The 19,395-nt window shown below is 66.9% G+C and overlaps 1 protein-coding gene across 1 annotated transcript in view; it reads left to right on the forward strand.

Moving 5' to 3' along the window:
* The window catches only part of COL7A1 (collagen type VII alpha 1 chain), a 31,529-nt gene that overhangs the window by 8,838 nt on the left and 3,296 nt on the right, over positions 1 to 19,395 (forward strand). The window contains 87 exon segments of the mRNA XM_076346363.1: positions 84 to 125; positions 267 to 293; positions 406 to 450; positions 653 to 745; positions 1,072 to 1,143; positions 1,508 to 1,543; positions 1,618 to 1,671; positions 1,909 to 1,977; positions 2,069 to 2,182; positions 2,490 to 2,516; positions 2,663 to 2,716; positions 2,809 to 2,871; positions 3,000 to 3,059; positions 3,206 to 3,241; positions 3,372 to 3,416; positions 3,643 to 3,678; positions 3,799 to 3,843; positions 3,965 to 4,000; positions 4,081 to 4,107; positions 4,208 to 4,240; positions 4,444 to 4,515; positions 4,619 to 4,678; positions 4,843 to 4,878; positions 5,073 to 5,153; positions 5,297 to 5,332; positions 5,404 to 5,448; positions 5,547 to 5,618; positions 5,787 to 5,831; positions 5,956 to 5,982; positions 6,066 to 6,107; positions 6,741 to 6,821; positions 6,983 to 7,018; positions 7,119 to 7,154; positions 7,246 to 7,326; positions 7,509 to 7,544; positions 7,772 to 7,843; positions 8,055 to 8,099; positions 8,311 to 8,346; positions 8,481 to 8,516; positions 8,628 to 8,732; positions 8,879 to 8,914; positions 9,092 to 9,127; positions 9,311 to 9,358; positions 9,478 to 9,513; positions 9,694 to 9,825; positions 9,990 to 10,199; positions 10,293 to 10,328; positions 10,507 to 10,551; positions 10,719 to 10,790; positions 10,941 to 10,985; positions 11,149 to 11,211; positions 11,293 to 11,337; positions 11,614 to 11,649; positions 11,934 to 11,969; positions 12,155 to 12,199; positions 12,452 to 12,484; positions 12,657 to 12,722; positions 12,808 to 12,843; positions 12,952 to 13,032; positions 13,132 to 13,200; positions 13,320 to 13,355; positions 13,492 to 13,533; positions 13,680 to 13,724; positions 13,873 to 13,917; positions 14,043 to 14,078; positions 14,205 to 14,264; positions 14,404 to 14,529; positions 14,665 to 14,736; positions 14,976 to 15,011; positions 15,266 to 15,325; positions 15,513 to 15,557; positions 15,630 to 15,665; positions 15,799 to 15,834; positions 15,920 to 15,976; positions 16,362 to 16,433; positions 16,701 to 16,772; positions 16,862 to 16,897; positions 16,980 to 17,060; positions 17,150 to 17,203; positions 17,422 to 17,475; positions 17,552 to 17,614; positions 17,732 to 17,794; positions 18,082 to 18,198; positions 18,557 to 18,634; positions 18,715 to 18,768; positions 18,978 to 19,026; positions 19,107 to 19,154. Of these exon segments, the coding sequence (XP_076202478.1) occupies positions 84 to 125; positions 267 to 293; positions 406 to 450; positions 653 to 745; positions 1,072 to 1,143; positions 1,508 to 1,543; positions 1,618 to 1,671; positions 1,909 to 1,977; positions 2,069 to 2,182; positions 2,490 to 2,516; positions 2,663 to 2,716; positions 2,809 to 2,871; positions 3,000 to 3,059; positions 3,206 to 3,241; positions 3,372 to 3,416; positions 3,643 to 3,678; positions 3,799 to 3,843; positions 3,965 to 4,000; positions 4,081 to 4,107; positions 4,208 to 4,240; positions 4,444 to 4,515; positions 4,619 to 4,678; positions 4,843 to 4,878; positions 5,073 to 5,153; positions 5,297 to 5,332; positions 5,404 to 5,448; positions 5,547 to 5,618; positions 5,787 to 5,831; positions 5,956 to 5,982; positions 6,066 to 6,107; positions 6,741 to 6,821; positions 6,983 to 7,018; positions 7,119 to 7,154; positions 7,246 to 7,326; positions 7,509 to 7,544; positions 7,772 to 7,843; positions 8,055 to 8,099; positions 8,311 to 8,346; positions 8,481 to 8,516; positions 8,628 to 8,732; positions 8,879 to 8,914; positions 9,092 to 9,127; positions 9,311 to 9,358; positions 9,478 to 9,513; positions 9,694 to 9,825; positions 9,990 to 10,199; positions 10,293 to 10,328; positions 10,507 to 10,551; positions 10,719 to 10,790; positions 10,941 to 10,985; positions 11,149 to 11,211; positions 11,293 to 11,337; positions 11,614 to 11,649; positions 11,934 to 11,969; positions 12,155 to 12,199; positions 12,452 to 12,484; positions 12,657 to 12,722; positions 12,808 to 12,843; positions 12,952 to 13,032; positions 13,132 to 13,200; positions 13,320 to 13,355; positions 13,492 to 13,533; positions 13,680 to 13,724; positions 13,873 to 13,917; positions 14,043 to 14,078; positions 14,205 to 14,264; positions 14,404 to 14,529; positions 14,665 to 14,736; positions 14,976 to 15,011; positions 15,266 to 15,325; positions 15,513 to 15,557; positions 15,630 to 15,665; positions 15,799 to 15,834; positions 15,920 to 15,976; positions 16,362 to 16,433; positions 16,701 to 16,772; positions 16,862 to 16,897; positions 16,980 to 17,060; positions 17,150 to 17,203; positions 17,422 to 17,475; positions 17,552 to 17,614; positions 17,732 to 17,794; positions 18,082 to 18,198; positions 18,557 to 18,634; positions 18,715 to 18,768; positions 18,978 to 19,026; positions 19,107 to 19,154 (4,873 nt within the window).

Genomic DNA, 19,395 nt, shown 5'->3' on the forward strand with positions numbered 1-19,395 from the left:
GGGGTGCAGAGTGGGAGCAGCCCCATGGGGGCCAGAGGCTTCTCCTACTCCCAGGTTCACACGGGCTTCCCTTGTCTTGCCAGCCAGAGCCGGAGCTGAAGCCCTGCACCGTGCAGTGCCCCAGGGTGAGCATCCCCGTGCCATGCCATGCCATGCCATGCCGCACCATGCTGCCGGGGACCCCCAAGCTTGCTGATGGCAGCAGCACAGTGGGGAGCCAAGCATGGGGGTACAGCCCCTAACCCACTCCCTCTGACCCTTTGCAGGGTGAGAAGGGGGACCGTGGCGAGGCAGTGAGTGTTTTGGTGTCCCCCCACCGCTGGTGGCTCTGTGGGGGCTGTGTCCCCCCAGACACTGCTGATGCCAGCCCGCAGCAGATAGTTAGCGCTGGCTTTGTCTCTGCAGGGACTGCAAGGACGCGCGGGGCAGCCGGGCCCCCCTGGTGAGCCGGTAATGTCCTGCTGAGGGGGAGATGGGGGTAGCTACCTGGTGGGGGGCAGCGACATGGTCCCCAGGTCCCCAGGTCCCCTTGTCCTGCTGGCGGGTGGGTGCCAGGGCAGGGACCTGTCCAGGCCTGACTGCAGGGACAGAGAAGGGAACATCCCTTGGCCACTGCCCGACACCCAGCCCGTCCTCTTCACTGTCTCTCCAGGGCCGCCATGGGCTGCCTGGCCCTCCAGGACCTGCGGGGCCACGGGGTCTGCCGGGAGAGAGTGTCGAGCGGCCAGGCAAGAAGGGGGACAGGGTGAGTACCTCCAATCTCCTCACCTAGGCACCCCTGGTTCCCCAGGCACAGGGACCCAGCCCTGTGGGGGTATCTCTCTGCCCCTCATCCCTCCTTCCTCCTCACCCAGGCTGGAGAGGGGATCTCCTTGGGCAGCCCTGGTCCAGCCCCATGCTGCTCCCTCACACCCCAACTCGGCACGCAGGGGAAAGGCACTCTAAGACCTGGCTCCACCATGGGGCTGTCCTGGGCTCCCAGTGCCAGGACCAGGACTGCCTGGGGCACTGGGGGGTTCCGGCAGTGCCGGGATGTGCCAGGTGCTGGCATGATGCTTCTCTCTCCTGCAGGGATTCCCTGGAGCTGATGGGACACCGGGAAGCCCTGGCCGCCCCGGGAACCCCGGATCTCCCGGCCAGCCGGTGAGCGGGGGTGTCCCCCCGGGTTTGCTGCTGCATGGTGGCCTCTTCCCATTGCCCTGCCCACCTTGCTTGCTCCCTGAACCGGCCTCTGCCCATCCTTTCCCTGTGCCATGGGGTCTTTGTAGCTGGCAGGGTCACTGCTGTCCCCAGTGTGTTTGTCCCAGGCCAAGTGTACTGGGCAGGGACTGTCCATCCCTGCCTTGGCTGGAGCCCCTGTCCCGTCCTGTCCCGTCCCATCCCATCCCATCCCATCCCATCCCATCCCATCCCATCCCATCCCATCCCATCCCATCCCATCCCATCCCATCCCCACTCCCCTGGCTGGCAGAGACACACATTCACCTCCTGAGCTGTTGTTTTCCAGGGCACCCAGGGCATCCCCGGCCCTCGAGGGGATCCTGTGAGTATGGCCCCAGCCCTCCCCAGCCCCGCTCCCCACCCTACAACCCCCTCACTCTTACCTTTCGTTCCCAGGGACCGCGGGGGCCGATGGGTCTTTCTGGCCCGAAGGGGGAGAAAGGCGAGCCGGTAGGTGATGGGCATGGGTCTGTCCCACAGTGGTCCCTGGGGAGCAGCGGGGACCCTGGCAGGCACATCCCACCCCTGGCACCTCCTGGCACTCAGTGTCTGGGTGACCACAGGGTCTCCTTGTCTCCCTGCTGGGCCCCTGGCCTCAGGGTGGCACTGTGGCCCCCATCCTGCACCAGGGACACAACAGGGTATATGGGGACACTGAAATTTTTTTTCCTCTCCCCCCTCTTTCAGGGAGAACCCAGGGTGATCGTGGATGGAGGACAGGGGCTGCCAGGCCGGAAAGGGGAGCCGGGCACACCGGTAGGTATGGGGGTGGTGATGCTGGGGGGTCTCCGCCAGCACCCCCAGCCTGTGCTGCAGCCCCAGTTAATGGAGCATCTCTGTCCTCCAGGGCAGCCCTGGCCCCCCTGGGAGCCCCGGCCCACGGGGACCGTTTGGTGATCCAGGCCCCCCTGGTCCGCTTGGACCCGTGGGGCCACCGGGACCTCCAGGAGAGTTTGTGAAGGTACATGCCCCCCTGGTGCTGCGCGGGGACAGCTGGGAGGACATGTGAACAGACAGACGGAGGGACAGCCAGCAGCTTGAAGCTGCTCCCCTGTGCAATACTTCTGGTCCCACTCATGGGCTGTGCCCACACACACATACACATGCATGAGCTGTTGCTGGCGCTGGGCAGTGTGCAGAGGCACATGGCATGCATGTGCCCTGATACCACTGACGATGGGCTCTGTCCAGCATGTTCTGCCTTTCCATTCGAGCGGGCAGGCGAAGAGCCCAGACCTGCCCTTATCTGCTTTTTTTTGCCCTTGCAGGGGGAGAAGGGTGACCGAGGGGAGAGGGTGAGTGGCTCCGCATTTCCCTGGCTCCTCTGCCCTCCTGGACAGAGGTCCCTTGGGTGCCCGAGGGCACCGCAGCCCCCCCAGGGTGCTGGGAAGGACTGAGCCCTCTGGGGCTGTCACACAGGAGCTGACCCCTGTCTCTGCAGGGTCCCCCCGGACTTGTGGATGGGGCAGCACCTCGAGGGGAGCCCGGCCCTGCGGTGAGTCTGGCCCCCGGGCCAGCAGGGACAGCAGAGGGGAGTGGGGCTGCGGCAGCCATGTGTCCCCAGGGCTGAGCTGTGCTCTCTTGCAGGGCCTGCCTGGGGACCCCGGGCCCCGGGGACCTTCCGGGCCCCCTGGCCTGAAGGGAGAGAAGGTAAGAGGGCGGTGGGGATGCTCTGCTCTGGGGCCAGACCCTGCACCGCTCTCCAGTGGGGATGCCCATCCCCATCTCATGGGCATCCCCATCTCATGGTCATGGCTGTCACCTTTCCTAATCCCCAGGGTGATGGCAAAGAAGGTTTCCCAGGGCCGCCCGGCCACCCTGGGGACCCAGGAGATCGGGTAAGTTTCCCAAGAGAAGGTAAGGTGGGCAGGAGCCAGCCTCACTGGTGAGCCGAGCCCCGAGGCACCCCGGAGGGTTCCAGCTCCAGCTAGCATGGGTGTTTGCCCTGCCATGCTGGAGGTGACATCTCCATCCTCCTTTGCAGGGCCCTCGGGGACCACCGGGGGAGCAGGGCAGGAAGGTGAGTGCTGTGGGGACCAAAGGGATGCTCTCACCTTGCCTTCAGCGGGGAGAAAAGGGTTCTGGGTGCTGTGCCAGGACCTGTGCTGTCCCCCGCGGGTCCTGCTGACACCATCTTCCTCCTGCACCAGGGAGACCGCGGGGCGCCGGGCGAGCTGGGAGAGATGGGCGAGAAGGTGAGATGGCGCCAGAGCAGGACCATGCCATTTGGCAGTGTTGGCGGGTCCTGGTGTCCCTGTGGCCCTGTGGTGGCTGTGTGTGGTGGTTGCTGTCAGAGCCCAGTGGTCTCGGATGGGATTTGGGGCCGGGCCCTGAAGGGCTCTGGGGCAGCATGTGGGGCAGGGGCAGTGTGGCATGGAGGGAGGAAGGCTCCCTGAAACCCTTCTCTGCTTCGCTCTGCAGGGGGACCGTGGCGTGCCAGGACCCGAGGGTGAGAAGGTAGGTGGGCTGGGGCAGCTGCAGCCACGCCGGGGCGATGCCTGCCCTGCCCTGGAGCAGCCGCCCTGGCATGGGGTGGGAGGATGCCCCTGACACCTTCCTCTTCCTCCCCTCCTCCAGGGCGAGGTGGGAGCCCCAGGGCGCCCAGGGCCATCGGGCAGAGAGGTGAGTTGGGGTAGCGGCTGCGGTGCTGTGGACCCCGCACCCTGGGAGCGGGGGGCTGCCATGCCCCAGGTGTGCATCCCCAGGCACCGCCAGCCCCCTGAGGTCTCTTCTCTTGCCACAGGGAGCTCCAGGACCGGCCGGCCCCCAGGGGGAGAAGGTGAGGGCAAAGCAGGGTTCCAGTGGGGTGGCAGGGGGCTGCTGGGGCAGGGGCCGGAAATGACACCCATCTCTCCGCAGGGTGATCCGGGACCACCCGGCAAGCCGGTAAGTGATGCTGCCCGGCGGGTCAATCTCTGCCTGCCCCAGCCCCGGGACAGGGAGCCATGGGCAGCGCCCAGCACGGTCCCCTCTGCTTCTCCCCCAGGCTCCCAGCGTGGCCGGTGTTGGAGGAGAGAAGGTAACCCTACCCCGGCCGTGCCCCCCCAGCCCCACGCTGGCACCCTGTGGGGCACGGCCATGGGCTGGGGAGGGGGGACAGCACAGCTGGGCATCAACCTGAGGGGATGCCTATGCTGGTCCCCAGACCTGGCTGTCCCCAGCTATAGTGGGGGGAAGGGGGATGGTTTGGGGGGGCTGATGGTGCCATTTCGTCTGCTCCAGGGTGACAGAGGCTTCCCAGGACCTGAAGGACCTCCTGGCCCCAAGGGCGACGCAGGAGATAAAGGCGCCCGTGTGAGTACTGCATGGGGATGGGGGTCACAGGGGGCACGGCACAGCCCCCCCTGGGCTCATGGTGCCTGTGCAGTTGCTCTAAGCTGCATCCCTTCATGTCTAGGGTGCCCCTGGCTTGAGCATCCCGGGGCCGTCCGGCCCCAAAGGCGAGCAGGGCGATCGGGTGAGTCTGGGTGTGCCCAGGGCTGGGGCTGGCCAGGCTCTGCCCCGGGACACCGGCTCGTGGCCCGGTCCCTCCCCTGGCATGGGCTCATGGCCCCAGTCCCTCCCCCAGCATGAGGCCGCCGTGGTCCCCGGTGACACGTGCTCTCCCTCTCCAACAATCAGGGTATCGTTGGCCTCACGGGCAGGAGCGGCCCAAAGGTAATGTCACTACAGGAGGCATCACCCCTCCATCCGTCTGTCCATCCATTGGGCTCTGGAGGGGCTGTCCAGCACGCCACACCACAATGCCGCTCCGGGGAGTGGAGGGTGCCGTGCTGAGCCCCTTCTCCGCCCGGCAGCCCCCGTACTCCCCCTATACTGCCCTGACCCATTCCCTGTTCCCCCCTGCCTAGGGCGATCCGGGGGAGCCGGGGGAGAAGGGCGAGTCAGGCCGAGCAGGCACCCCAGGGCAGACTGGGCTGCGTGGCAAGGAGGTAGCGTGGGGTGAGGGGGGTAGCGGGCCCGGGGGCCATGGGGCACTGGGGCCCCGAGGAGGTGGGGTCCGGCGGGGAGCAGGGGGCCACTGGTGACTTGTGCTTTTCTCCCCCTGGCTGGTGCCCACTGACCTGTACCACAGGGAGAGCGTGGAGAGAAGGGTGATGAAGGCACCCCGGTAAGTGAGGACCCCCTGTAACCACTGCCCCCCTCCCCACTGCCCCCCACTCACCCCCTCTCTCCCCACAGGGCGAAGCGGGTCTACCTGGCAAACCTGGAGACAGGGGCCCCCGGGTAAGTGCGGGGCTGGCGGGCACCCTGGGGCAGGCGAGATGCCCAGCAGCCTCAGGGTGGCTCCCGCTAATGCACACCCTCCCTCTGCCCCCACCCAGGGTCTCCCCGGCTACCGTGGCCCCCCCGGGGAGAAGGGTGACTCAGGGGATCCAGGTCCTGAAGGCAGGAACGTGAGTACCACTTTGTGTGCACCCACCGCCCTGTAGGCACCCACAACCCCATGAACCCCATTGCCCTGCAGCCACACCTACCCCATGGGTACTCTCCATCCCGTGGGACCCACCGCCCCACAGGTCCCCTGTCCCCTCCTCCCATCACCCCATCCCTCTCTCCGGCAGGGCAGCCCCGGAGCACCAGGGAGCAAGGGTGACCGTGGGGAGCCGGTGAGTGACACTGGTGGCGGGGGGGGCACGGGGCCACCTGCCTGGCCCCCATCCTGGAGCCAGCCCTGCCCTCCCTGGGGCCATGCCAGCTCCCCTTAACCTGCTTCCCTCACTGTTCTTTCAGGGGCTTCCTGGACCCCCAGGACGAACCGTAAGCTCTGCCCCCACCCCTCTCCCTGCCCATGGGCCAGTGCCCAGCCCCATGCGCTCTGACAGCCCCTCTCTGCCCCACAGGTCGACGTGGGGCTTGGAGGAGTGGGGGAGAAGGGCGAGAAGGTAATAAGTGGGTCACCTGGGATGCTGGTGGCAGGGTGCCCTGTGCTGTCCCCCACCGGGCTCTGGCTGTGTGCTGGGGTCCCGGTGCACCAAGCCCTCCCTGCCCAAAACAGCCCCCGCCATGTGGAGCTGATGTGCACTGTGGCTGAGAGACGCATGGGATGCAGGGGGCACATGGGATGTGGGGGGCACATGGCATCAGGAGGCACATGCAATCTGGAGGCATGTGGGCTGACACTCCTGCGTGGTGCTGCGAGGAGGGTGATGGGGCAAAAGGTCCCTGTAGAGCTGAGATCCTTGAAGGAGGCAGTGTTCTCATGGCTCCCCAGTCCCACAGGGATCCCACAACAGTACCCCATGCTCTGGGTGCTCTGCTTTTACAAGCCAGCTCAGGCTCAGGGCAGTTTTGACCACGGGCTGTGCTCTGCAGGGTGCTGGAGGGTGCCTTGGCCGGTGCCTTCCCCCCGGCTTGGCTGGCTCTTTTTTCAGCCAGTGCCCATATTTTCAGACCTTTGCTATTATCCCACCCTTAAACCACACAGCATAAGCAGAGGTGTTCAGCACGGGCTTGGCACAGGTGTTTGCGCTGGCAGCGGGGCAGTACCCTCTAACCGTGGTGCCCTTTCCTGGCAGGGGGACGCCGGGGACCCGGGCGAGGATGGTGCAAAGGGTACCCGGGGCGACACTGGCTCCCCCGGCCTGCCTGGAGAGAGGGTAGGTGCCAGGTCTCTGGTGCGGGAGGCGGCAGGACAGCAAGATGGGCAATGTTCTGCGGGAGAGCCGGGGGTCCTGGTGTGCAGGGGGCGGTGGGCAAGCACCCAGGACCCTCTCCTTTCCCCCCATGCCCCACTGCTGAGTGTGTCTCTCTCTTGCAGGGTGTGGAGGGCCCCCGCGGCCCCCCCGGTGCACGGGTGAGTGCCCCTTTCCCCATGGGGGGTTGAGCAGGGGGTCTGTGCCCTGCTCGGCTCCCGTTCAAGGGCGACAATGCTCGCTCCTCTTCCCACCCTGCAGGGTGACCCTGGGGACCGAGGCCTGCCGGGAGAGAAGGTGAGGGGGCTGGGGCTGGGGGCTGCCGGCTGCCCCACAGCACCCCACTCCTGCCCCACGGCTTCAGCCCTCCTGCCCTGCTCTCTTACAGGGGGACCGTGGCCCACCAGGACTGGATGGCCGCAATGGGCTGGAAGGCAAACCCGGGCCCCCAGGCCCCGCTGGGCTGCGGGTGAGTGTGGTCCGGGGCAGGGGGCATGGCCGCCCCTGGACACTGCAGGTGGGGGCTGCAGGATGGAGGGGCGATGGGGCAGGAGAAGCTGCCCCCCGGGACATCCTCTGCTCCAGGCTGGGGAAGCTCGTGGGGGCCCCGTGGCAGGGGTGTCCCTGCCCTCATCTGCTCCTTGTCTGTAGGGGGACCCAGGGAAGCAGGGGGACCCTGGCCGGGACGTAAGTACCTCCGGGGAGGGCGGGTTTGGGTTGTGCTCCCACTGCGGCCATCACGCTTGCAAGGGACCGATGTCCTGTCCTGTGCTCCTTGGTCCGGAACAGCACAGCGGGACCATCCCCCATCCCCAGCAGGGTGCCACCCTCCAGGCCACGCTCCCTCCTCCCAGAGCTGGCTGGGGGAGGCAGGTGCCCTGCCACCCTGTGGTCCCCATCTCCTTTCCCCACAGGGGCTGCCTGGGCTGCGTGGGGAGCAGGGTCTGCCTGGCCCCGTGGGCCCCCTGGGACCGCCCGGCATCCCTGTAAGTACTGGCCAGTACTTGCATGTGCCCTGGGGGCGCGTGCTGCCCCATGCTGTCCACAGTCAATCCCAGCCGGCTCCGTCTGCTGGGGCTCACCCAGTGCCCAGCTCCCCTCTGCACACTGGGGCCATGGTGGGGCCCAGGGACCCCCAGCTGCCGGTGCTGGGGGAAGCAGCGGGGGGGCTCTCTCACTGCCTCTGCTTCCTCCCAGGGCAAACCCGGTGATGACGGCAAACCTGGCCTCAGTGGCAAGAATGTGAGTAGGGGGAGCAGGGCTTGGCTTTGGGGCTCACTCAGGGGTCCTGAGGGCCAGTGATCCCAGTCCAACATAAAGGCAAGGGGGACATGCGGCAAAGGGCCCCTGCGCTCTGAGCTGTGCCCCCGGTGCCTGTCCCCATCCTCTGGTGCCCGTGCCAGGGGTAGCTGGGCAGTCGAGCCAGGTGCTGACTGGCAGCCTGTGTCCCCAGGGAGAAGACGGGACGCCTGGAGAGGACGGGAGGAAGGTAAGGAGCTGAGCCCCGGGTGTCCCTGTGCAGTCTCTGCACAGTCACCACACACCAGCGTGGCTTCTCCCTGCCTGGGTCCAGGAGCATCATTTTGGGGCAGCATCCCTCTAACTCCTTTCCCTCCTGGTTAGGGAGACAAAGGTGACGCGGGACCCCCTGGCAGAGATGTGAGTACCTCTCCACAGAGGAGCGTGGTGATGGGGGGTGGTGGGTACATGCCCCCACCGGCTACAGACCTGGGCACCCAGATCCTGGGGGTGACGCTGCTCTCTTGGCAGGGCCACAGTGGTGCCAAGGGCGAGCAGGGGGACAGAGGTATGCCAGGCCCCCTCGGCCCCCCCGGCCTCCCTGGCGTCCCGGGGCAGGTCGGCCCCCCAGGCCAGGTGCGTAGTCCTCGAGCCCACCCAGCACCAGACCCTGGAGTCTGGGCTGCCGTGGGGCAGGCAAGACCCCTGCCCATGGCTCCCTTGGGGCACTGCTCCATGTCCATGGGTGCTGGGTGCCATTGTGTCCCCTCTGCATCTTCCAGGGCTCGCCAGGCCTCCGTGGGGTGGCTGGACTGAAGGTAGGTGTGCTCCTGCCCCCAAGCCCCGCAAGGCAAAGGTCTGGAGGACCCCGTGCCAGAGCGGACAAGTCCTTGGTGGGACTCCCTGCCCCCAGGCTGGCAGGGCTGGACCCTGGCACAGGAGTTGGGGCTGGGCAGCCTGGCTCTGCCCCCCCTGATGCCTTTGCTGTGTTTCAGGGGGACCCGGGGGAGCCTGGACTGCGAGGGGAGCCGGTGAGTACCAAGCACCGAGCCTGATAAGCTGCGAGCACCCCAGGGTGGTGGCAACCACAGCCCCTGCACAGGCAGCACTAGCAGTGTTAACTCTGAAACCTACTGAGGGCAGCATCAGCACTGCTCGCCTCACCCACCGCACCTCTGTACATCTTTGCATTCCCTCTCTCTCTGCAAACCTAGGGGCGGCCTGGCAACCCTGGAGCACGCGGAGACCCTGGGACTGCAGTGGTGAGTCCCCCTGCAACCTGCTGGGCTGGGACGTCAGCCCTGGGGGACAGAGGACCCTCCACAGCCCCCACGGTGGGAGCAAGCCAACACTCGCTTTGTTTTTAATGTCTTTATTGCAGAACATTGAACGTAGCCTGGAAGCGCTTGGCATCAAGGTACGTAGTGCCCGGCTGTTGGGCTGGGGGCTGTTCCTGCCATGCGGCAGCAGGAGTGGGGACATGGGAGGCAGTGGGAAACCTGAGCAACCCGGGATGGGTTGGCGGGGCCATGGGGTGCTGCCACACCTGGGTTGCGCTGACCCCCTGACCGATGGCTCTTCCCTCCCTCCCTCCCAGATTTCATCCCTGAAGGAGCTCACGGGTGCCTATGATGGGAGCTCGGACTCATTTCTGCCGGTGTCCGAGCGGCTGCGGGGCCAGAAGGGCAGCCGGGGGGACCCAGGAGAGAGGGGGCCTCCAGGCCGAGAGGTGAGCAGAGCTGGGCTCAATGCCATGCCCAAACACGCTGCCCCGCTCCCCCTTAACTGGGCTGGCTGGGGGGGCTGCACAGTCAGCTCAGCCCTGGGATGCTCGGGGGACCTGACAGCCCCGGCACAGGTCTAGTTCTGGCAGCATGGCGTTATATTTTGCAGGGTTCCTTAGGCTTCCCCGGTGAGCGAGGACCTAAAGGTGACAAGGGGGACCCAGGTTCCCCCGGCCCCCAGGGCCCCACGGGCCGCGCTGTGGGTGAGCGGGGTCCCGAGGGGCCGCCCGGGCAGCCGGGGGAGCCTGGCAAGCCGGGCATCCCCGGGGTGCCGGGCCGGGCTGGGGAGCTGGGGGAGGCCGGGCGGCCTGGCGAGAAGGTGAGTGTGTGCGGAGGCGCAGGGTGAGGGCTGGGGGACCTGGTCCAGGGGCTTGGGGACAGCCCCATGATGCCCACCGCGTTGTTTTCCCAGGGTGACCGGGGTGAGAAGGGCGACCGGGGCGAGCAGGTGAGCCGGCATGAGGACACAGTCCCTTCCATCCCCCATGTGCTGTGCACCTCTCGGGGGTCGGGGGTCTCTCCAGGGGGCAGGGGGTGGGGGCCAGGAGTGGCCGTACTGGGATGGCTCTATTCCCCTGTGCCCTGCTGTCCTCTTGATGCTCAACCTATTTTTCTCCCCACCCCAGGGCAGGGATGGTTTGCCCGGCCCCCCAGGGCCCCCAGGGCCCAAGGTAGGTGGTGACTGCTGCTGGGGACAATCCCCAGGTGCCAGCCTGCACCTCCAGGGATAGATGATCACATCCAGTCCCCTGGCATAGGGGCTTGGGGAGGGCTGTGCTGCTGAGGGGACCTTCCTGGGGTCCCCTGGGTGCCGGCCCTGACTGCACCCTGCCCACAGGCAGATGTGGTGGAGGGCAGCCTGATGGGCTTCCCGGGCGAGCGTGGCCCCGCCGGACCCAAGGGAGCAAAGGTGCGTGGCTCAGCAGAAAGGAGTGGGGCAGCCAAGGCGACCGAGCTGGGGACGACGTGATGAGCTGGGCTGGGACTGAGAACGGTGGCGGGGCAGGCATCCCCAGGGAGGCAGCGGGGGCTGATGGCACCTGTCTTCTCCCTGACACAGGGCGAGCTGGGAGCCGAGGGCGAGCGGGGACCCAAAGGAGATAAGGTCTGCGGTCGTAAGTCTCCCGCTGCCAATGGGGCAGCCCCATGGCGCAAAGCCCTGGGTGGTAGCACTGCTGGGGGCACCCCTCTTTGGGTGTCAGCAGGCCCTGGGGGGGGACAGGAAGGTCCCTGCCTGTCCTACGACCCTGCGCCTGTTCCTGCTGCAGGGTGAGGGTGGCCCGCGGGGCGAGCGAGGAGAGCCCGGCGAGAAGGGCAGGGACGGTGCCCCGGTGAGTACTGCACTGTCCCCCCACCTGGCACTGACCCCGGACCCCGCCTGGCGCTGACCCCATCCCTGTCTCTTGCTCCAGGGTCTTCCGGGTGAGAGAGGGCTGGCTGGCCCTGAGGGGAAGCCGGTGAGTGGGGACATGGTGGGGGGATGCGGGCTGGGATGGGGGGAAGGTCCTGTGGTCCCACACCAGCCACCACTGGCAGCAGTGGGAGCATTCACGTCTCGTTCACCTCCTTCGCCACCCCTGTGCAAGGCCTGCAGGGCTTTAGGGCCCCCCCTCGCCCCCCATAAGTACCCTGGGCTGGGTACCACACACTGGGAATGAGGAGCATCCTTGGGGGGCAGGCAGGGTTGCTTGGGGGTGGTGGGCTCCTGCCGGCTCTGACATCGTTCTTTGCAGGGCTTGCCAGGCTTCCCCGGCGTGCTCGGACGCCCGGTAGGTGTCTGCATCCCCCCCGTGTCACTGTGCCCCCCCGCCTCAGCACGTAGCCAGGGGATCCTGGCTGTGGGCACTGGGTGAAGCCATGGGGGCCACCCTGCTGGCTGGGTGGGTGCTTGGCCCCAGGCATCTTGCCAGGAGCTGGCCAGGCTTGTCCTCACTAGGCATGGGTGCTTACTGGAGCCGCTGGCACTGTCTGGGTCTCCTCTCCCAGGGGACACCCCATGCACCCACCAGGGAAAACCCATCCCTGCAGTGACCCCATCTCTTCCTCCCTTCAGGGCAGCCAGGGAGACCCGGGACCCCCAGGACCTCCGGTAAGGAGCCACCCCGCACCCCATGCAGGGGACTGTCATGCAAGGGGGACATCAGCTGGGGCAGGCATCCCCCCAGGGAGCAGGGAGGGGTGGCAGTGCTGGGACTGTGCTGCCCCACTGCCCCCTCCCCGTCCTGTGCCACCAGCAAGCACCACCCCAACATAATGTCCCCTTGTCCCCTGCAGGGCAGCGCTGGCCCACCAGGGACCCAGGGCCCAGCTGGGACCAAGGTACGGCATCGGCATCAGCATCGCCACGTCCAACCTGACAGAGGAAAGCGGTGCCTTGCCAGATTTGGGGGCTGGAGCAAGGGCCACATTTTGGGACATTTTGGGCTGGAGGGAGGGAAATTTTGGGCTGGCCCACCTCCTGGATCCAGCCGGCCCTGGGAAACAGCCCCGTGGCAGGCGCGGGGACGTGGCCATGACTGAGGTGGCTGGTAGGTCGGGGCGGTGGGACTGACACAGGCGCTCTCTTCGCAGGGCGATCCTGGAGAACCTGGCTCCGGCATCCGGGTGAGCACTCTCACCCTCCCTGCCAGCACCCACCTGCCCCCCCCAAAACCATCCGGCCTCCCCAAAGCTGGCCGACCCTGCTGCCACGCATCTTCCCACAGGGGCAGCCGAGGTCCTGGCTGTGCCAGGGCAGTGTGCCAACCCTTCTCTGATGCAGCTATTACCATTGCAGGGCTTGCCCGGTCCCCAGGGCAGCATGGGGCTGCCCGGCCCCCCTGGCCCCCCGGCCCGGGGGTAGGTATTTGCAGCCCCCCCCGAGCTGCCCCTTGGCTGTTCCTGGTGCCTGGGCTGCCGCTTGATTTCTGCTCGTGTCTCCATTGCAGGGCCCACCAGGTGTCCCTGGGCTGCCAGGACAAGTGGTGAGTGTGTTGTCCCCCCCTGCCCAGCTGCCATCAGTGTGAGTGCTCGGGGCTGCTTGGGGGGGCTGCAGGATCCCCGCACCCCAGCCCTGCTCTTACCTCCCGCAGGGGGAGAGTGGGAAGCCGGGCGTGCCGGGCAGGGACGGCGTGCCAGGAAAGGATGGCGAAGCGGGGATGCCTGGGAAGATGGTACGTTGCTGCTCACCCCATCGCGTCCCAGCGGGAGCCCCATGGGGCTCAGCCTGGGGTGTTTGCCACTGAGGCTGAAGGCTGTGCTACTTGTGCCAGGGCGTGCCGGGACCTTCAGGCCCTGCCGGTCCCAAGGGAGAGCCAGGGGATGTTGGAGCCCCAGGGCAGGTGAGTGCAGAGCTGCCTCCACAGCAGCTGGGAGCTTCCCTGGCATTCCTGGGCCGGGATGAGGGGGGGCATCCCCATGCAGCCCTGCTCACCTGCCCCCTCTCTCCTTTGTGCCCCAGGCCATCGCCGGCCCTCCCGGCACCAAAGGCGAGAAGGTAAGGAGCCAGGGTGTGAGGCTGGGGAACCCGCACCCCTGGGTGCTGCCAAAGCCACCAGGGCTGGGGCGGACAGGGGTCTGCAGGGCACTGGCACCTGCTGCGGGCACACCTGAGCACCCATGTGTCGCTGCAGGGTGAGCCGGCGCTGCTGGAGGGCATGCTGCTGGGAGAACCTGTGAGTTGACCCCATTAACCTCGCCCCCCCTATTAACCTCATCCCCCCCATTAACCTTATCCCCCCTACCACCACCCCCTGCCTTCTGGGGGGTGAGCCAGCCCTGTGGCTGCCCCCCTCCCCTAACACCGCTCTCCCCCCGGCAGGGCTCCAAGGGTGACCGAGGCTTGCCGGGTCCCAAGGGCGAGAAGGTGAGTGCTGCCCCAGGGGGAGGCAAGGAGGGGGCTGTGAGGGCCCTGGGATCCCTGGCTGCCTGGCCACAGCAGGGGGATCTGGCCGCAGCTGTTCCCCCCGTGCATCATCACACGCCCCTGCTTTTTGCTTGTTTCCCCCTGCCAGGGGGAGCCAGGAGGATTTGGGGAGCCAGGAGATCCTGGGGAAGACGTGAGTAGGAGGCACATGGGGGGCTGGGGGGTGGATGCTGGTGGCAGTGGATGCTGTTGGGGTATGGCACCTGTGTTCTTGTCACCTACCGCCCAGCCCTTCCTGGTGGCTTGGTGTCTTCACAGGGAGCCAAGGGGTCCTCTGGAGCCAAAGGGGAGAAGGTATGTGTCCCCTGCTCACAGGGGCGCTCCCCAGCCCTGGGGGGCTGCTCCGGGTGGCATGGTGCCCCTGGCACCCCTGTGCCTGCCAGTGAGGGGACGTGCCACATGCTCTCTGCCACCATGCAGGGATCGCCGGGTGTCGGTGTGAGGGGACCACCAGGACAGGATGGGCCTCCAGGTTTGAAGGTAACCCCTGTCCCCATTGCACCCTGGCTCTCACCACGTCCCCAATGCCCAGGCGCTGCCCTGACTTGGCTGGCCGAGGGAGAAGCATGCTCCTGAGGGGCTGTTTTCATGGGCCCCATCTTTTTGCTCCCTGCTCCAGGGTGACATCGGCTTGCCAGGACTACCAGGACCCCCAGGCTTAGCAGGCGTCGCTGGGACGCCGGGACAGCCGGGCCTGAGAGGGGACAATGGGCAGCCTGGCCCGCCAGGTCCCCCAGGAGAGAGGGTAAAGGCTATGGCCAGCACTTGGCCTCACTGGTCCCGGTGACCCTGGACCCTTAGGCAGTGTCAGTGGGGTCCCTGCAAGCCCCACTACCTCCCAGCCGCAGTCCCTGCCCTCTCACCAGTGTTTCTCTGGCAGGGTTTGATCGGCTTTCCTGGGAGGGATGGCACCTCCGGACCATCAGGACCCGCAGGACCCCCAGGGCCGGCTGTGAGTATGGGTCTCCAGTGCTGCAGCGTTCCCGGGGGCGCAGGCTCTGCCCTGGCTCCCCCGCTGGCTCGGGCAGGGTGACGGGGACCCACCCTGCACCTTCCCGGCCCCTGGGGCTAGGGGTTGCTGGGGGCTCCAGCGCAGGGGCGGGACCCGCTGTGGGAGCCCCAGGGGTGCTTTGCGGGGCGCCTGACATCACCTTCCTCCTGTAGCTCACTCATCCCTCTCCTTTCTTTTAGGGCATGCAAGGGGCCTCTGGCCTGAAGGGTGACAAGGTAAGATGGGGGGCAGCCCTATAGCATGACGGATGTGGGGCTGCTCCTCTCGTGGGGTGTCCCTGCTGTAGCCACCTCCTGGGGGATGCTGAGCCCACTCTGGATGGTGGCACATGGGAGCCTGCTCTGCGCCAGGCACCCGGGGAGTTGGCAGGGACCGTGGGCTGTCCCCTGGCATGGCAGGGGACATGGCATGGCTGGGAGGAGTGGTGAACAGTAAGGACAGGGATGAGCTCTTGCCTTCCACCTGGCAGGGCGCTCCGGGGGCTGGGCTGCCGGGAGCCAGAGGCGAGCGCGGAGACCCAGGGCCACGGGTAGGTACTGCCATGGCCCCCCCATGTCCCCGCCACAGTCCCCCATGTCCCCACCACCAGGGACAGGAAATTCCACGGTGCCAGCCCCGAGGGGATGGCGAGCCAGAGCCGTGCCTGTCCCTGGGGTGGGGTGATGCTGGGGTGCCCCCATCCCAGACCCCCTTCTCACATCCCTTTCTTCTCGCAGGGTGAAGATGGGCGCCCGGGGCCAGAAGGGGATCGTGGGCCGGCGGTAAATACCACCCTCCCCCGCTGCACACCTGTCTGGGCCCCTCCCTGACCACCCTTCTCCTCTCTCCCGCAGGGCTTGCCTGGGAACCGGGGGGAGCGTGGGGACAAGGTGAGGGACTCTGGGGGCTGGGGAGCTGGGGGGGGCGAACGGTACACCTCCAGGGATTGGGGTCCCCAGGGAGGTGCTGCCCGCCCCCCACCGTGCATCTTTGCAGTGTCTCACCATCTCACCTTCCTCGCAGGGAGATGCTGGGGCCCCGGGGCCCAAAGGAGACAAGGTGAGTCCCTGGGGCGGGGGACAGCGAGAGGGAGGGCAGCAGCGCTGGCCCCCCCTGCTCACCCCCACCTCTCTCGGGTGTGCAGGGCGATACTGTGATGATGGAGGGGCCTGCCGGAGTGCGGGGCAGCAAGGGGGAGCCGGTAAGAGCTGTCCCCATCCTCCCTGTCCCCCTCTGTGATGTCTCTTTTGTCCTGATGGGCAGGGTCCCTCCTGTGCATCCCCCTCCCCAAGACCCTGTCTGCCCTGCTCCTGGTGCAGGGTAGCTCCCAGCCCTACGGGTCTGATCCTGCACCCCTTCTCCCAAAAGGCACAGGACAGCCCCCCACATACCTCTGCCTGCCAGAAGAGCTGGAGGGGCTTCTTGCTGCCAAGGGACCCTCCCTTGCAGAGCACATTGTCCCCTTTCCTTCAGCTACCCTATGGACCCCCATGACCCTGACCTGGGGGGGTCTGTCCTCCCCACCCCAACGTGTGTCTGAGCGTCTCCCTGTCCCCTGACCCCTCCTTGTGTTTCCTGTTTTGCAGGGAGAGCGTGGCCTGAAGGGCACGGAAGGGGACAAGGGGGACAAGGGGGAGCAAGGCATGCCCGGAGAGAAGGTACAGGGCTGGGTGGGCTTGTGCGGGGCTGGGAGCTGCTGGGTTGGGGACCATGGAGGGCTGTTAATGGGGTGATGGACAGAGGGACCAGAGCATGATGGCATCCCTGTGCCTCATGTGCTGGTGCTTGTGGGCACTGTGGCATGCTGCTTGGCAGCAAGGGGAGCTGCTGGAGCCAGCCTTGGAGGTCGCCATGGCTGTGCTGTGGCCATGCTATGGCCAGAGCTCTCCCTCCTGCCCTGTGTCGATCTGGGTTTTTGCTTGCAGGGGGTGAGGGGTGAGCAAGGTGAGAAGGGCTCCACGGGCTTCCCTGGGGCGCGTGGCCCTGGTGGGCAGAAGGTAAGGAGCTGGGCACCCCCCACTGCTGAGGGGGTACTGGGGGCACCGTACCCCTCGCTTGCCCTGACCAATGCCTTTGCCTTCCCCAGGGAGAGGTCGGAGCGTTGGGCGAGCCTGGTGAGCCGGTGAGGAGCTGCGTCTCGGTGCCGCTGCCACTCCACTGAGGGGCAGGAGCGGACCCCTGTCATGCTGTGTGCTCTCCCACAGGGCCAGCCCGGCCGCGACGGGATCCCCGGAGCCCGAGGAGAGAAGGGGGACATGGGATCCCTGGGCATACGTGGCCCCAAGGTGGGTTGGCCCCTCTGCCCACTGGTGCTCTCCTGGCCAGGAGCTGCGCTGGCTTGGTGTGGCCCTGACTCCCCTCCTCATCCTCACAGGGTGACCGGGGCATGAAAGGCGCCTGTGGCATCAATGGGGACAGGGGCGAGAAGGTGAGTGGGTGCCCGCAGGGTGCCGCAGGAGCCTGGATGTTGCCTGGAGGCTGTGGCCCTTTGGAACCCCTCCACCAGCCAGGGGGAGCAGGGAGACGGCTGAGGCCGGAGCGAGGCCCCGCAGCAGGGGCACGGGGTCCCCTCCTCTGCCCATGGCTCTGGGGTGAGCATTGAGGGGTGCAGGACTGACCGCCCTGCCTCTCTCCTGCCCGCTGTAGGGAGAGCCGGGGATCCCGGGGCGCTCGGGGCTGCCAGGGAGGAAAGGCGAGCCGGTAAGCACCGCGCTGACACCAGGGTGGGACGGGAATGCATGGCTGGTGGCTGACGGACATCTGCTTTGTCCCCCAGGGAGAGCTGGGTCTGTCGGGACCACCAGGCATCCCCGGGAAGGAGGGGCTCATGGGACCCAAGGTAGGTCAGGGCGGTGCTGGGAAAAGCTGTGCTGGCACTTCAGCCGCCCGGCTGCCTGTCCCCGGCTGCCTGTCCCCGGCTGCCTGTCCCCTGCTGCCTGCCCCTTCCTCTTCACAGGGTGACCGGGGATTCGACGGGCAGCAGGGAGCCAAAGGAGACCAGGGGGAAAAAGGAGACCGGGTGAGCGGGCTGGAAGGGGATGGCATGTGTTGCACCGCATTGCTTTTACCAGGATTTGGCCTTGGTCAGAAGCACATCAGAGCCCGATGCTCCCAGAAGAGCCATCCAGCACTGCTCTAAATTATGTCACTAAACTATAAGTGACAACAAATCCCCACTCTTTACAAGAAGGCACTGGTGCCAGTGCTTCAGGGATGCCCAGCTGTGGGGTCGGAGGATGCCCATGGTGCCTGCTCTGGGGCTGGGGGGCTCTGACACCCCTGGCGTTACCCTCTGCTCTCCCACAGGGCACCCCGGGCATTATTGGTGGCCCTGGTCCCCGGGGTAGTGACGGTGCTCCTGGCCCCCCTGGGCCCCCCGGGAACGTTGGCCCACGAGGTCCTGAGGGCATGCAAGGCCAGAAGGTGAGTCCCCACCAAGGGTGGCCAATCCCCCTCCAGGTGCTGTGAGGAAGAGAGGGCCCTGTCCCCAGAGTAGGTGAGGGGTTGGTGGCATCAGGAGCCATGTCCCAGCTCTGGCCCTGCCCTGCCAGCTCACTGGCTTTAGGGTCCTCCCTTGTGTCCCCCTGCCCAGTGGATGGGAGTCTGGCGGGTTGGGACCCTGCTTGTCTTGGGGCTGGGCTGGACCCATCCCCGTCCCCATCTCCACTTGCAAAGGCGTCCCCAGGGTGCGGGGACAGGGAAAGCAGCACATCCATGGTGCTGGTGAGAGCAGAGAGGCTCCAGAACCACCAGCCAGATCCCGAGCATGTGTCCTTTGCAGGGGGAAAGAGGCCCCCCTGGACAGTCGGTGCCAGGGGCCCGTGGCGTGCCTGGCATCCCCGGCGAGAGAGGAGAGCAGGTGGGTGAGTGGGTGCCTGGCCCTGCCTGGGCGAGCCCCAGCCGGGGCCAGCCTCTCACCTCCCTTCTGCTTGTCCCTAGGGCAGTCCTGGCACGCAGGGGGTCCGTGGGGAGAAGGGGGAGCCGGCTATGACGGTAAGGAGCCAGGAGGGAGCTGGCACAGCCTCGCAGCGCTCAAGTCACCGGGGTGGGAAGGGGTGCTGGATCCGTCCCACTGCCGCTGATGGAGGGGCTACCCCCACGTCCGGGCTCCGCTGGGCCCTGGGGAAAGGGTTTTTCTTCCTCTCTAATTGCACCATCCCCCATTGCAACATGCGTCCTTTGCCCCTCCATGTGGCTGGCAGGAGGAAGAGATCCGCGCCTTCGTCAGGCAGGAGATGAACCAGCACTGTGGTGAGCATCCCTCACTGCTGCCCCGGGGCCGGGGATCTGGGCCCTGCCACCCCTCACGCCCTGCCCTGTCTCTCTTGCAGCCTGTGGCGGCCATTTCCCACGGCACCTGGATTCACGTGAGCACTCAGGTTGCGACTCTCCCTTCCTACCCCCTTTCCCCTGCCCTGTGTGTGTGGCACCGAAGGGGTCCCGGCACCCAGGTGTGCTGCTGGTTTTGGGAGCGCTGGAGGCGGCTGGAACCCTCCGGGACCCCCTCGGTCAGGGCCAGCATCAGCGTGGGAGTGTGAGCAGGGAGAAGGGATGGTGCGTGGCAGAAGTGATGGCACAGCAGGGATCCCCAGGGGCAGCCGGCTCAGCACAGTGCCAATG

The sequence above is a fragment of the Aptenodytes patagonicus genome, chromosome 8 (genome assembly GCF_965638725.1).
Source record: "Aptenodytes patagonicus chromosome 8, bAptPat1.pri.cur, whole genome shotgun sequence".
Taxonomy (NCBI): domain Eukaryota; kingdom Metazoa; phylum Chordata; class Aves; order Sphenisciformes; family Spheniscidae; genus Aptenodytes; species Aptenodytes patagonicus.